Raw genomic sequence first — 15,888 nt, forward strand, 5'->3', positions numbered from 1 at the left:
ATCAAACCAGTCTCAGGACTGAAGACGACGACAACAACAACAACAACAACAACAAGGGGAGTTGGAACGCCCTACCCCGACAATGTTAAATTTAGTGATTTGGCTTCCCTGCATTTCTGGAACCACTGTAGCCATTGGATTGAAACTTTTACAGAATATTAAACTGTATGTTCTGAGTCTACTGAATTACAGGAGTTGCATTTGAGTCACTGATTTCTGAAATACAATTTTTTAATTACACAGTTAAAATTTTGTGTACTTTTTAGTATGTTATCCTAAATAATTTTAATGATGCATAACATTATGTTCTTCTTTTAGTTCAGTAGACTCACGATATACTCCCTGAAAATTTGAATACTCTACTCGAAATGGTTTCTGAGATTTAGGCAAAAGTGCAACAGAATATGTAAATTTTCAGGAACGGCTTCTAAAGTTGCAAAAGAATCTAACTCACTCAATAAATGGTTAATTTTTTTTATTTTTAGTCACTCAGAAGCACCCTGCACCATCCTGTATCTTATCCTCTTGATCTTTTTCGAAGTTCTTTTCTTCTTTTTGGACTCCTCAGTGGCCAACTGTGCTGCATACTCTGCTTTATAGAGGCAAACCTTGTCCATCCGTTCGAGTTCTCTGATGCAGTTTGCTCCAGGATTAATTCCCATATGCCGTAGCAATTTCATCCTACCAATGCTGCCATCATTAAAAGCAATAACAGCATCACTGACCCCCCACTTTAGTGTCTTCATTCCAACAAAAACATTTTTTGGTGAGTCCATAAAAGATTATTGAACGACTCATTGGAATTTTGAGTCTGACTGTGCAGACACTACTTCAGTAATTCACGATTTGCCAGGTCTCTGTAAATAGGTTTTATGATATCCATGACTGCTGCTGGGATGGAATGTTTATTGCTGTATTAACTGTTTGAGTACTGGACATTGAGGTAATTGTATCATGAATCAGCTCCAGGAGGGCACAGGTGGTGTACTGGTTTTTCATTAGTCTGTGTAAGAGGGTAGCCCATACTGCCTGCTTCATTTTCAACAAATCCTCAGTATTATTTCTAATGGCCATCCCATAATACTGCTGTAGTTCATCAATCACTTCCTCTGTCAGCCTGCCTCTTATGGTTTTACCATCAGAAAGTTTCTTGTCTTTCAAACTTTGTTTCAACTTCCTAAACCTGGTTCCCATCCTCTTCTGGACATGACCTTTATAACACAGAAATCCACAGCCAGCTGTATAAAAAATTACCGATTTTATTAGATCTTGAAGTAATGCACGTAAAAATTTTAACGTTTTCAACTGGTGTATATTATATTTTAAAAAAGTAAAATAAAATACTTCCCATGTGAGTCTGTAAGTGATGACATATATAATTTTATTCGGAAAATTGCAAATTTTATAATGAGATAAAAATCCGAAAATGTGAAAAAAATTCCGTTCTACAGGTGGACTCTTTCATTTATCTATCTATTGACGCGTGGGTAATGAAATCCGAAAACAGAGCAGTATAATGCCGATGGAAATTTCCGTAACAATTTCAGGAAGCTGCAAAGAGGAAAATTACCAGTCTAGTGTAGGTGTTATTCAGTCAGGCATCAAAGTACTAAGACCAGCTCAGGTGTGGGCTGTAGAAAGTACTTTGACGCTTCCGTGCTGCCGAGGAAGAAATGATAGCTATGTGAAGAGTACTTACGCGAAGCGTCCGAATTCGTCCCTGGGTATGGCCGTTGCCTTGCCGCCACTGTCGACCAACATGGTGCGATATTCTGCTACCTTCAGTTCTATCTCCTCCGCTGTGTATCTGCAAGAAAAACGAATATCTTTTTAAGCACGTTATGAGTTTTTTACAAATTATAAACAAATGAACTAGGAGCCTCCCTATGAATTCTCAGCACGAGGATTGCCCTCTCTACCTCTTAACACTTTTAAATTATTTGCAGGCATTATGTTGGCCTCTTTTTTTCCGCAGTCGCAGATTTGCAAGTTGCATAGGTTAAATACCGTTTTCGCGATTGTAATCGAAGTCTTACTAATATGAAACGCATTTCGCTTTAAATTAAAGCACCTTCAGTTGTCACTGTAACAATATGGCTTTTTCTTACAATTTTGTTTGCTAGGATGCTTCAGTTTACTACTATAAACAGTAATAGTTATTACCGTTACGCAGGCTCCTGGTTATAACCAGTTTTTTTAACCTTTAATTTCATGTACAGCGTCCAGGTACACACTAACAGCAAAAATCCTTACCAGGACTAGCAGTATCAGTTCAACTTCTTTTAACATTTTAGGATTTCAACATGATGCCTTATCTTTCACTCTGTGACAAAAAGTGAGTGTCGAAAGCTGCGTAACTACTGTAGTCGCAGAGAGATTTACTATAAAAATGTATATCATCAGAGAGACGAGAATTTAAACGGGAAATCCACCTGGCATTTGTGGATTCTGAAAAAGAATTTGGTAGAATTCACAGAGATACGCTATGGGCAATAATGAAAAAAAGAGGAATCCCTAAACAACCAATGCAAGTCACAGAAAGGCTACATATGTTTACCTGAATTTGAACTGACATGATGAAATGATAAAGCCTGAAGTACAAACAAATCAAGGTAAAATAAGGGTGTAGCTCGTCACCAACATTATCCAGTATCTATATAGATGACATTATCAGCGAGTGGAAGAAGGTGGAAAACCAACAGGCACAAATATTGGGAGGAATAAACCTATTAACACGATGTTATTCATAGGGGGTCAGGTTGTCTTGCACGATAGCGAAGATAAACTACAAGTGGTATTATATAAACTAAATGAGATATGGTCCAGGCGATTTGCCTGATAAATCAGCCACAGTGACATCAGAGAATCTTGGTCCTCGCAGATCAGAGATAGAAAAGATTAATATGATTTTAGTAAACTGCAGGAGCATCCAAGGAAACGTCCCAGATTTAGTATCGCTTACTGAAGGTTATAATGCACAGATAGTATTGCGAACAGAAAGCTGATTGAAACCAGAAGTCAATGACAACGAAATCCTAAGTTCAGATTGGAATATTGACCGTAAGGTTAGGTTAATCGCCAATGATGGTGGCGTGTTTACTGCAGTAAGAAAATCGACAAAAGGTTATCACGGATTCCGCATGTGAATTTATTTATTTATCTATTTATTTTTCGAGTCCAGGACATAAAATAATTACAAAAACTAATAAGTATTGATTCACATAACAAATTTGCAAAATTAAATATGTACAGTAGTATTTATGACACAGATTCAATAATATATACAAACAAGCAGCAAGATGATTATATTTTTTGACGGGCCCAGTATTCGGTGGTTATCACAGTAGTTTCGCTGGCTGCAGCAGGATCACAGATAGTGCATGCAGCCGGTAGGTTCCTGCAGACTCTAGAAGATGATGTTCGTCCTGTGCGTCACCACACCGACAAGTTTCCTCCTCATTACTGAAGCCCCACTTCCTGAGGTTGGCTTTGACCTTGACACCCCAACTCGCAGCTTGTTCAAAGTCTTCCAGGTCACGTATGACAGGTGCGAACCTTCGGCTATTTCCTCCTTGACCGTTATGTGATTGTCTTCAGCTAGGGAGTCTCGCCAAAGCTCCTCTCTGCGAGTTCTGCGAGATGAACGAATTGCCATAGTTTTCTGTAGGAAGCTTTTTCTTGACCTCAGTCTTGTTTGTTAGAGTCATGTCCGAACAAAGGATGTCTAGGGTCGATTTCTTGTTTTTTCTTCTCCACTTCTGTTGCAGCTTGCCTTCGAATGCGTAGCGGTGCTATACCCATAATTTGGTACAGCTTATTGACAGGAGTAGGTCGTAAGCAACCTGTAGCAATGCGACCTGTCTCGATCAGTGAATTAATCTGGGTGAATCTGAGTATCAAAGAACGGTCAAAAATGGTGATCGGATGCTTTCATAGACCACCTGGGTCAGGATCTGTAGTTGAAGAGCGCTCAGACAGAACTTGCAGAATATCATTAGTAAGACGTTTTTAACTAAGTTAGGGAACTAGTGCGTCGACGTGGTGAGATTCTGCCGGTACAGTGAAACAGCTTTTTACGCAACTTCTCATTCTTCGAAACACTCAAAAACAATTTTCCGAGTTTTTATGGATGTATTTGTACAGTGTGATACTACTTACTGCAAACCATTTGTAATCCGTATTCCGAAAGGTAAAGTCCAAAACAAGACATCACAGTGAACTACCTTCATGACAGTAGGAGCAGCGAGCTAGCCAGTGACATCACAGGCATCGCATGGCTCGAATGGAGCGTTTTAGCGGGCTTTCAAATTATTTGAATTTAATTTCCGTTTTTATAAAAATTGAAGAGGAGAAAAACCTGTTCTGATCATAAAATGATGTAATGAACCATTTCAGATGATTTCCACAAAACAGTCAAATATCCTATTATAAAGTGTTCGCTGCTGACTAGAGTGTAATGACAAACAATCACTACGATTTATCGAGTGCACCAAAACACACACGGTTTCTTCGATTTATCAACATTTTTTCGAAAGAAAGGGCAATTACTTTGATTTATTGAGAAACTAGATTTATTAAGCTCCGAATTAGGAAGAGTCGAGTGTGTGCGTTGTTACGCTTCATCAGAAAAAGCATGCACGAGGTCTCGCTCAAACGAAACTAAACGGATACTGCAAGTGTCTGTACTGTAGTTACGAAACATGTTCAATCAGTAGTTGTGGCCTTCAAAGAAGAGCCCATTTGGGCCAGCATCCGTTCCTTTCACTGTTCGAGACATTTCTCCAAGTCGTTTAACGCGAGGCCCCACAGAAGTTCCGCCGTTTTTGTCTTCTGCGGACAGCAAGAAGCCGTCCAAAGTACGCTGTGTACGGCAACCGAGTCGATCGATTAGGGTGAAACTTGAAGACATACAATAGGAATATCTATAAAATGAGTTTTCAAATGGGCAGAACAGAATTTTTGTCGCCAAATTATATTCCCTCCAAAAGTCACGTGACATATGAGGCGTAAGGTTTGTCCGTAAACAGCAGTATGCATATTTTATTGTCATTAGATCGCTAATGTAGTCAGGAATAGTTCGCAATTACTGTGGATTTTGTAAACATGTTTCATAGGTATCTTAACAATTTGTATTCGGTATCTGGAATGAACTTGCTTTAAAGCTAAAGCTTTGCAGAAATAAATGTAGGGCATTTCGCTTGTTGGGGACAAGTCACAGCTCACGCGTCGGTATTAGTTTTAGGAAAAGATGGGATTGCCCCAGCTTTTCTTGTGTTTTCTATTATACTTCATCGTGCTGCCAAATCTGTTTTAATAAGTTGTCACTGAGAAATGGCTTCCAAGTATGCCTAAGAGGATGTGTCTCGGAAAAAAATTCGAATATAAAGCTACGACATTCATCAGCTTGGCAGTTTACCACATACAATTAGTTTTAAGTACGAAATCCTTCGGATTTTACTTTCTGGTGCCATACATTTCTTTCTGGTTCATTTATCGGGAACTAAATTATTAATCGTACATAGTTCCAACACACAGCCACTAGTGCAAGAGTTTCCTATCGCGACATTTTAAATAACCATAATGGTTTCGAGATCGGTACAACCTGAAGGTAACTACTCACACTGTCATAATTACACACATTTTACCTGTAGGAGTAAAACTGCTCCTAATGTGCATACTTTGAACGGATTTACTGGAACACACTGCCACACTTCCGAATTTATTTAGCACTTGTCTCATAAACACGCTGCCTGAGGAAGAAGCCGGTCGCTCTGGTCGGGCGGTTCTAGGCGCTACAGCCCAGAACCGCGCTGCTGCTCCGGTCGCAGGTTCGGATCCTGCCTCGGGCATGGATGTATGTAATGTCCTTACTTAGTTAGGTTTAAGTAGTTCTATGTCTAGGGGCTGATGACCTCAGATGTTAAGTCCATAGTGCTTGTAGGCATTTGTACCATTTGAGGAAGAAAGTGAAGTAATAAATGAAAAGCACTAGTTTGCTTTTATTCTACAGTAATACGGTTGAGATACTGTACAACAAAAGCAAACAGGCGCTTTTAATTTATCATAATGTTGTTCTACAAAGAACCGACGGAAGATTCAGTTAACATGAAAAGTGAAGTACTTAGAAGGGGAGGAGGAAACTAAATTAAACTTCTTTGGTTGAAAGAGTACGTGATTACAAAATCCAATCAACTTTACAAAGAACTTGGCAGGATACGCCCACTTATCAATACCGGGTGATCAAAAAGTCAGTATCAATTTAAAAACTTAATAAACTATGGAATAATGTAGATAGAGAGGTACAAATTGACACATATGCTTGGAATGACATGGGGTTTTATTAGAACCAAAATAAAACAAAGTTCACAAAATGTCCGACAGATGCGGCTCGTATGGTGATGATCGTGTGCTCAGCCGCCATTTTCGTCATGCTTGGCCTCCCAAGTCCCCAGACCTCAGTCCGTGCGATTATTGGCTTTGGGGTTACCTGAAGTCGCAAGTGTATCGTGATCGACCGACGTCTCTAGGGATGCTGAAAGACAACATCCGACGCCAATGCCTCACCATAACTCCGGACATGCTTTACAGTGCTGTTCACAACATTATTCCTCGACTACAGGTATTGTTGAGGAATGATGGTGGACATATTGAGCATTTCCTGTAAAGATCATCATCTTTGCTTTGTCTTACTTTGTTATGCTAATTATTGCTATTCTGATCAGATGAAGCGCCATCTGCCGGACATTTTTTGAACGTTTGTATTGTTTTGGTTCTAATAAAACCCCATGTCATTCCAAGCATGTGTATCAATTTTTACCGCTCTATCTACATTATTCCGTGATTTATTCAGTTTTCAAACTTATACTGACTTTTTGATCACCCGGTATAATGTTACTCTCCCTCTGACCTAGATGAATGCACTGATTCGGTCACTAAGGGTCGTAACTGGTGCTGGACATCCTAGATACTGGCAGTGCTGGACATCCTAGATACTGGCACGGGGACTGTGCTCACGTCCGAGCTGGTCCCGCACGTTGGAAACAGATTTGGTGGTTTTGCCAGCCTCCGGAAAACTCACCATCACACAGACAGGTCATTAGACTCTTGCCATGTGTGGACGAGCATTATCATATTGGAAAATGGCAGTATGTACGGTGACATGACAGATAACATATGACGACACACAATGTCCGTGACAATGCTACGCCATCAGAGTTCCCTCAATAACTACTAGCGGTGACCTGACTCCACACTACGAAGCCAGCAGTAACACGGCTGTGCCTCTCCTAAACATTGGAAGAATGGACCTCTCCCCAGATCGCCGCCCTATTCGCCAACGAAAGTCATCCGGGGTAGTGCAGCACTGCGATTCATCGCTGAACACAATGTGACGCCATTCATCCCGGTCACAGCACATTTCCAAAATATAGCCATTTGTGGCGCGGCGTTAAGGGCAGCTAGTTCCCTAGTCTGGCTTTTGCTAATTCCTAACCAATGGTACGGAAAAACAAGGGAAGTTGCAGGAAGTCCATTACATGTTCTTGGACGGCACGCGCATATGTGAAGAGGTTACGATGCGCTTGGTGTACAATACGGCGATTCTCCCTTGTGGTGCTCAGAAGTGGTCGACCGGCACCTTGAAGAGGGCCATTTTCACTCCCGAACGCACCACAAATGTGGATATTGTACGATTCTACAAGTCGGCCACATTGTTACCCACAATGAGGCCCCTTTCACTCTGTCGTGTGCTGACAACTCTGTATCACATGCGCACATGGTATCTCCTTGTCTTTTAATGATCACTCAACATCTGACGCCATTCATGCGCCTTGTATACCCTGCTAGGCCTAGTGTCAATACTAAACACGAACAATACTAATGTACTTTTGAGGTCATTCTACCTGTCAGGCAAAATTGCAACTCTAATGATTTACATGGCCCCGATGGTGTGTACGTTATACACTCCTGGAAATTGAAATAAGAACACCGTGAATTCATTGTCCCAGGAAGGGGAAACTTTATTGACACATTCCTGGGGTCAGATACATCACATGATCACACTGACAGAACCAAAGGCACATAGACACAGGCAACAGAGCATGCACAATGTCGGCACTAGTACAGTGTATATCCACCTTTCGCAGCAATGCAGGCTGCTATTCTCCCATGGAGACGATCGTAGAGATGCTGGATGTAGTCCTGTGGAACGGCTTGCCATGCCATTTCCACCTGGCGCCTCAGTTGGACCAGCGTTCGTGCTGGACGTGCAGACCGCGTGAGACGACGCTTCATCCAGTCCCAAACATGCTCAATGGGGGACAGATCCGGAGATCTTGCTGGCCAGGGTAGTTGACTTACACCTTCTAGAGCACGTTGGGTGGCACGGGATACATGCGGACGTGCATTGTCCTGTTGGAACAGCAAGTTCCCTCGCCGGTCTAGGAATGGTAGAACGATCGGTTCAATGACGGTTTGGATGTACCGTGCACTATTCAGTGTCCCCTCGACGATCACCAGTGGTGTACGGCCAGTGTAGGAGATCGCTCCCCACACCATGATGCCGGGTGTTGGCCCTGTGTGCCTCGGTCGTATGCAGTCCTGATTGTGGCGCTCACCTGCACGGCGCCAAACACGCATACGACCATCATTGGCACCAAGGCAGAAGCGACTCTCATCGCTGAAGACGACACATCTCCATTCGTCCCTCCATTCACGCCTGTCGCGACACCACTGGAGGCGGGCTGCACGATGTTGGGGCGTGAGCGGAAGACGGCCTAACGGTGTGCGGGACCGTAGCCCAGCTTCATGGAGACGGTTGCGAATGGTCCTCGCCGATACCCCAGGAGCAACAGTGTCCCTAATTTGCTGGGAAGTGGCGGTGCGGTCCCCTACGGCACTGCGTAGGATCCTACGCTCTTGGCGTGCATCCGTGCGTCGCTGCGGTCCGGTCCCAGGTCGACGGGCACGTGCACCTTCCGCCGACCACTGGCGACAACATCGATGTACTGTGGAGACCTCACGCCCCACGTGTTGAGCAATTCGGCGGTACGTCCACCCGGCCTCCCGCGTGCCCACTATACGCCCTCGCTCAAAGTCCGTCAACTGCACATACGGTTCACGTCCACGCTGTCGCGGCATGCTACCAGTGTTAAAGACTGCGATGGAGCTCCGTATGCCACGGCAAACTGGCTGACACTGACGGCGGCGGTGCACAAATGCTGCGCAGCTAGCGCCATTCGACGGCCAACACCGCGGTTCCTGGTGTGTCCGCTGTGCCGTGCGTGTGATCATTGCTTGTACAGCCCTCTCGCAGTGTCCGGAGCAAGTATGGTGGGTCTGACACACCGGTGTCAATGTGTTCTTTTTTCCATTTCCAGGAGTGTAGTTATAGTGACATCCAACCACGTCTTCTGAATGCTTCACATTCTTTCTCGGGCAGTCTATATGGCTATACAGTCACGTAAATTAGTCCTACAACAATACATCTTTGTTACGGTGTATTTCAAAGGCGTTTCCTTTTACGGTAAATTGAACCAGACATTTCTTCCTTTGTCATACACTAATGAGGCAAAACATCACGACCAGGAGTTTAAAACGGTGTTGGTTTACCTTTGAAATGTAATACAGTAGCGATTTAGCATAACATGGGTTCATAACGTCCGTGGTACGTTTCCAGGACATCAGCAGTCTACGCATCAAATCACGTAGTTCCCGTAAACTAAGGGCCGATGGCTTTTGGGCGCACTGCTTCCGACCGAAAGCGTCCCAGATCCGTTTCATCGGGTACAGATTAGAAGTATTTGGTGGTCAACACATTACAACCATGCTTTCAAAACCACTATAGCATAATTCTGGTGTTGTAACACGGATTGTTATCCCGCTGGACAATGCCATCGCTGTCCAGGAAGACATCGAGCATGAAGGGACCCAAGTGGTCCGCACTAAAGTTAACTTAGTCCACAGCTGTCACGGTGGCTTCGATTGCTACCACAGGGCCCAAGGAAGCCAAGATGAATGTGCTCCATAGTCTAATACTGCCCCCACCGATCTGTGCCAGTCAGTTGTGCGGGGTATGTTTAGAGCAGTTGTTCGCCTGGATGGCGGCGTACCTGGACACGACCACTGACCTTGACACAGGAAACGTGGATTCATTCGAACAGGCAGTACATTTCTAGTGATCCACGTCCAACCTCGACGATCCTGTGCCCACGGCAGTCGTAACTGACAATGTCCATCGGTCAAGATCGTAAGGGGCAAGCTGCGAAACTGTATGGTCGACAGTGTGTGCTGAAAGGTGTGCTGCAAAAAACTTGTGCCTGAACCAACACTCTCGTCAGATGTACCACAGACCACATCGTTTCCTGCTTTACAGAGTGGGCATGCCTCCGAGATGGATGTTCTGTGATGAGGCGTGGAGGTCTTACATCTTGCCACCTACTCGTGGTTTCACGTCCTTCAATCACTTTCCATGGATGATGATGATGATGATGATGATGATGATGATGATGACAGTGGCGTGCGAACCGTCGACCAGCTTCATCGTTTCCGAAATGCTCGTTCCCACGAGGGGGGCCCTAACAATGGTTTGTGGTCATAGTGTCTGGGCTCAATGGTGCATTTCTATTTGCATATACCGCAGCAACAACAACAATTATTCACCGTTGCTGTTCATAATAAATAAATGAGTACAAATAGGAAGACTAAGTACAAATTTAAAGCTTCACTCTTAGCTCAAAATGTAAAGAAACTGGTATATCCGTAAGTCACATGATAATAGTGGGTAGATGTTGGCGACAGGCGGAGCAGGTCAGTCTCACGCCTCCTGCTCTGTGGTCATACTGTCAGGACACAGTTAAAAGTAGAAAAACTGCCGTGCACTATGCAGCTTCAACAGTTCCTTAGTAATGTCTGCCCTCTCGGACATCGTAACAGAAAATAAGTAATCATATAATAAACTAGTCCTCGAAACAACAATGTAGTCTACTGTCTAGTTCTGGAATATTGTCACAAAAGGATTGAATAGTTTTTGGAAATCCGCCTTTCAGACATCTGCCATGTTCACAGGCGATCTAACCTGGGGAATATCTTCTATCGGGATACATGCATTCTGATTCTAGTAGCTGATGTCAATCAAAAGAAGTACAAACCTATTGCAAGCACGATAATGCGGATACATGGGCGTCTCACGACTCACGATCGTGGTATGTGATACCTATTGCCTGTCCCTAGCATCATCACTCTCCTTTAAAGTGAAACAATTTAGATAATAAGTGTCGTATGATAGTCTTTAACGATAGCTCAGTTCTTCTTCTATGTTGTATGCTCTACAGTCACTGAAGAAAATAGGGAACAGGACTCATCTAATCATCTTTGGATAAATTTTCGTTGACGTTACTTGCTCTCATACGTTTCAGATGCCACAGAACTTGAGCTTAACACACAAAGTTTGCCATTACTTTGTGGTTAAAGATCTCAATTATTGATTGGCAAACGATTGCAGGATAGCAAAGGCACATTTCTATCGCTTCAGGTATTTAAGTGACATACAATTATTACATTTCAGCAAAGTAAGCAACAGTACTAAACTATCTCTGACAAGAGACTCCTCTTACTGGACAAAGCCGTTCCATTCATTCGATGCAGTATACTGTAAGACAAAAGAAAGTTCTGTCTAGAGCTTTGCTTGTGGATCATTTCTGCTAGCCTTCTGGCAGATGAGTATGACGTGTGTTTTCTTCCAACAACTTGAAATGGTTTTCTATTCGATGAACCTACGGTAAATTGTGGTTCATATAGGGATTAGCTCAGCCGCAAATTCAATATAGAATCTGAATGTTGTCCCATCGAGCACTCGAGTTTTCTTCGATTTTACACATTTCAGCTGTTTGACAACACCACTAACACCAATATCTACATTACTCATCTTTGTACTAATAGTTTAGAATTAAATTGGGGCAATACTCCTGATTTTTCTTTTTTAAAAGGAACATTTGAAAAACGGAGTTTAGAATTTCTGCTTTTGCTTTGTTTACTCAATATGAAGGTCAGCCCTGTATAACATCCGTATCCTTTCCTGAAATCCCTGACGCCAAATTGAAAAATCACTGGCTGGCACCGCGTAGAGTTTCAAAGGAGATACAGTGCAAGAACAAAGCGGCAACATGGGAAGAATGATAAAAAGACTACAACGTCCTGTCGACAATGGAGTCGTCAGAGACGGGACGCAAGACTGGGGCAGGAAATCAGCCATGAAGTTTTCAAAAGAAATAATCTCGGCATCTGATTTAGAAGCAACTACTCAACAACATCACGAGAAAACAAACTGGATTGTTAAAAAACGGATTAGGTCCGCCCCACTTCTTAACCATTGCGTCACACTGTGCATGGTCTCCAACAAAATACTCTCCTCCACAACTGACATACCGCTTCCATCACCGTTTCCACTTGCAGAAGCCTCTTGCTGGATCGCGTGAATTCCGTCTGCAAGTTTTCTTGTATGTCGTCTATCGTTGCAAATCTTCGTCCTTTCAACGGGGTTTTTCAACTTTGGAAATAAAAAAAAAAATACGTCTACAGGGGCCTGATCTGGAGAGTACGGAGGATGAGGCAGAACAGTGAGCTCTTTTTTTTTCTTGCAATAGTTAGGCACCAACAGGAATTAATGTCAGGGTGCGTTATCGTGACGCAAGAGCCACATTTCAGGCCGTTCCCTTCCCACATTTTCTCGCAGGCGTCGCAACATGTCCCGATAACATCGATTAACAGTTTGTCTCTGTAGCACGAATTCGTGATGAACTAATCCTTCAGAGTCAAAGGAAACTATCAGCGTGGCTCTGACATTTGACCTGACCTGACAAGCTTTTTTGTCTTGGAGAACCTGTCCCGAGCCATTGTGAAGATTGAACCTTGGTCTCAACATCATAACCGTAGACCCACGTCTACTAGTTATGATTCTCTTAAGGAACATCTCGTTCTCATTTGCGCCATTCAAAAGCTCTCCACAGATTGCGAGGCGAACGTCTTTCTGGGTTTCACTCAAGAGCTGTGGGACGAACTTGGTGGCAACACGATGCGTTCCAAGATGCTGTGCGAGGATTTCATGACGATTCAACTGAAATGTTACAACATCTGTAATATCTCTGACAGCCAGTCTTCGTAGTCGTTCTTGACATGAGCGTCGTCGGTAGACATCGAAGGGCCATCTTTAAACCTCCTTCAGGCCATTTTTAAACCGTGTGAACCATTCGTAACACCGAGTACGGTTCAAGCAGTTATCACCGCAGGTTTCCTGCATTATTTAGTGTCTCTGTAAAGGTTCTGTTGAGTTCCATGCGAAATTTAATGCAGGCTCGTTGCTCCTCTAACTCTGCCATCTCGAGATTCGTAAGCTGTGCGACACGACGTTCTACTCAATACAGCACTGAACAATATCTAAAAGACGTACAACAACGAAACTACCGGCACTTACACTTTAAACACAGGCGGGCGCAGGGATGCCAACCGCATTTCGCTCGAACGCACCATTGGCGCGAAATTACGAATGTTCCGGAATTTGTTGAACAGATCTCGTGTGTATCGGAAATGGATATACGAGCGGTGTTCAATAAGTAATTCAACACATTTTCTTATGAAAGCTAGTTAGTTGTATTCAGGATTCCAATACACCATATTAGTCCCCACTCTTTTGGCTACGAAACGCTATTTTTCAACATAATCTCCGGTCAATACGACGGCTTTATGAAACCTTACGGGAGGGCCTCTGTATGTACGCAAGGTACCCATGGAACACAAAACGTTGAGCGTGTCAGCTCTACCAACACAGATGTCCAGATGTGCAGCGGCGTGTTTGTTTGTGATCTGTCGATCACCTCGAATGCGAGTGTCCGCACGTTCTAACGTTGCACGAGTCAATACTGCTTGTAGCCGGCCAACACGTGGAAGATCGAACAGGTTTTTGCGACTTGGTTGCTATCATGACAGACGCCTAGCCCGACGACTCACCGTGTTTTCGTTCAATGTCAGCTCTCCGTAGACATTCTGCAAGCGTCTGTGAATATCTGCGACGCTCTCGTTTTTCGTCAAATAAAACTCAGTGACAACTATCTCATCCGAACGCAGCTCCATTACAGACGGCATTTTTAAAGCGCCGCAATCTATCGGAACTTCATAAAACTATGGAGGCTGAAGCGGAAATATTCCACGATGTCCAACAACAAATTCCGCAGTTTTTCAACCGGAATTAGCCGAGAAAAAAAAAGTTGCATTACTTCTTGAATGCTCCTCAAACGTCCTAATTTGTGTTATCCCTGGGAATTGTGCCAGAAAGCAAATTTCGGCTCCTCGTTGCCCAGTTTGAAGGTAAATAAACATTATAATAAATCATGCAGACTACGAATAAAAAAAGGATCTTGTTTTCGTTTTCAGTTTTACTGTTTTTAAATTTTTTGTACACAATGTTGTTGTGGTCTTCAGTCCTGAGATTGGTTTGATGCAGCTCTCCATGCTACCCTATCCAGTACAAGCCTCTTCATCTCCCAGTACCTACCGCAACCTACATCCTTCTCAATCTGCTTAGTGTATTCATCTCTTGGTCTCCCTCTACGATTTTTACCGGCCACGGTGCCCTCCAATACTAAATTGGTGATCCCTTGATGCCTCAGAACATGTCCTACCAACCGATCCCTTCTTCTAGTCAAGTTGTGCCACAAACTTCTCTTCTCCCCAACCCTATTCAATACTGCCTCATTAGTTACGTGATCTACCCATCTAATCTTCAGCATTCTTCTGTAGCACACCACATTTCGAAAGCTTCTATTCTCTTCTTGTCCAAACTATTTATTGTCCATGTTTCACTTCCATTCATGGCTACACTCCATACAAATACTTTCATAAATGACTTCCTGACACTTAAATCTATACTCGATGTTAACAAATTTCTCTTCTTCTGAAACGCTTTCCTTGCCATTGCCAGTCTACATTTTATATCCTCTCTACTTCGACCATCATCAGTTATTTTGCTCCCCAAATAGCAAAACTCCTTTACTACTTTAAGTGTCTCATTTCCTAATCTAATTCCCTCAGCATCACCCGAATTAATTCGACTACATTCCAATATCCTCGTTTTGCTTTTGTTGATGTTCATCTTATATCCTCCTTTCAAGACACCATCCATTCCGTTCAACTGCTCTTTTAAGTCCTTTGCTGTCTCTGACAGAATTACAATGTCATCGGAGAACCTCAAAATTTTTATTTCTTCTCCATGGATTTTAATACCTACTCCGAATTTTTCTTTTGTTTCCTTCACTGCTTGCTCAATATACAGATTGAATAACATCGGGGATAGGCTACAGCCCTGTCTCACTCCCTTCCCAACCACTGCTTCCCTTTCACGCCCCTCGATTCTTATAACTGCCATCTGCTTTCTGTACAAATTGTAAATAGCCTTTCGCTCCCTGTATTTTACACCTGCCACCTTCAGAATTTGAAAGACAGTATTCCAGTCAACATTGTCAAAAGCTTTCTCTAAGTCTACAAATGCTAGAAACGTAGGTTTGCCCTTCCTTAATCTATTTTCTAAGATAAGTCGTAGGGTTAGTATTGCCTCACGTGTTCCAACATTTCTGCAGAATCCAAACTGATCTTCCCCGAGGTCGGCTTCTACCAGTTTTTCAATTCGTCTGTAAAGAATTCGCGTTAGTATTTGGCAGCTATGACTTATTAAACTGATAGTTCGGTAATTTTCACATCTGTCAACACCTGCTTTCTTTGGGATTGGAATTATTATATTCTTCTTGAAGTCTGAGGGTATTTCACCTGTCTCATACATCTTGCTCACCAGAGGACTGGCTCTCCCAAGGCCGTCAGTAGTTCCAATGGAATGTTGTCTAC

At 43.1% G+C, this 15,888-nt stretch overlaps 1 protein-coding gene across 1 annotated transcript in view; it reads right to left on the bottom strand.

The window, feature by feature from the left end:
* Positions 1–15,888, bottom strand: part of LOC126179177 (serine/arginine repetitive matrix protein 2) — a 273,657-nt gene that overhangs the window by 217,139 nt on the left and 40,630 nt on the right. The window contains exon 3 of the mRNA XM_049924590.1: positions 1,700–1,807. Coding sequence (XP_049780547.1) covers positions 1,700–1,807 — 108 coding nt within the window. The remainder of the gene's footprint in view (positions 1–1,699; positions 1,808–15,888) is intronic.

Source organism: Schistocerca cancellata, chromosome 1 (genome assembly GCF_023864275.1).
Source record: "Schistocerca cancellata isolate TAMUIC-IGC-003103 chromosome 1, iqSchCanc2.1, whole genome shotgun sequence".
Classification (NCBI taxonomy): domain Eukaryota; kingdom Metazoa; phylum Arthropoda; class Insecta; order Orthoptera; family Acrididae; genus Schistocerca; species Schistocerca cancellata.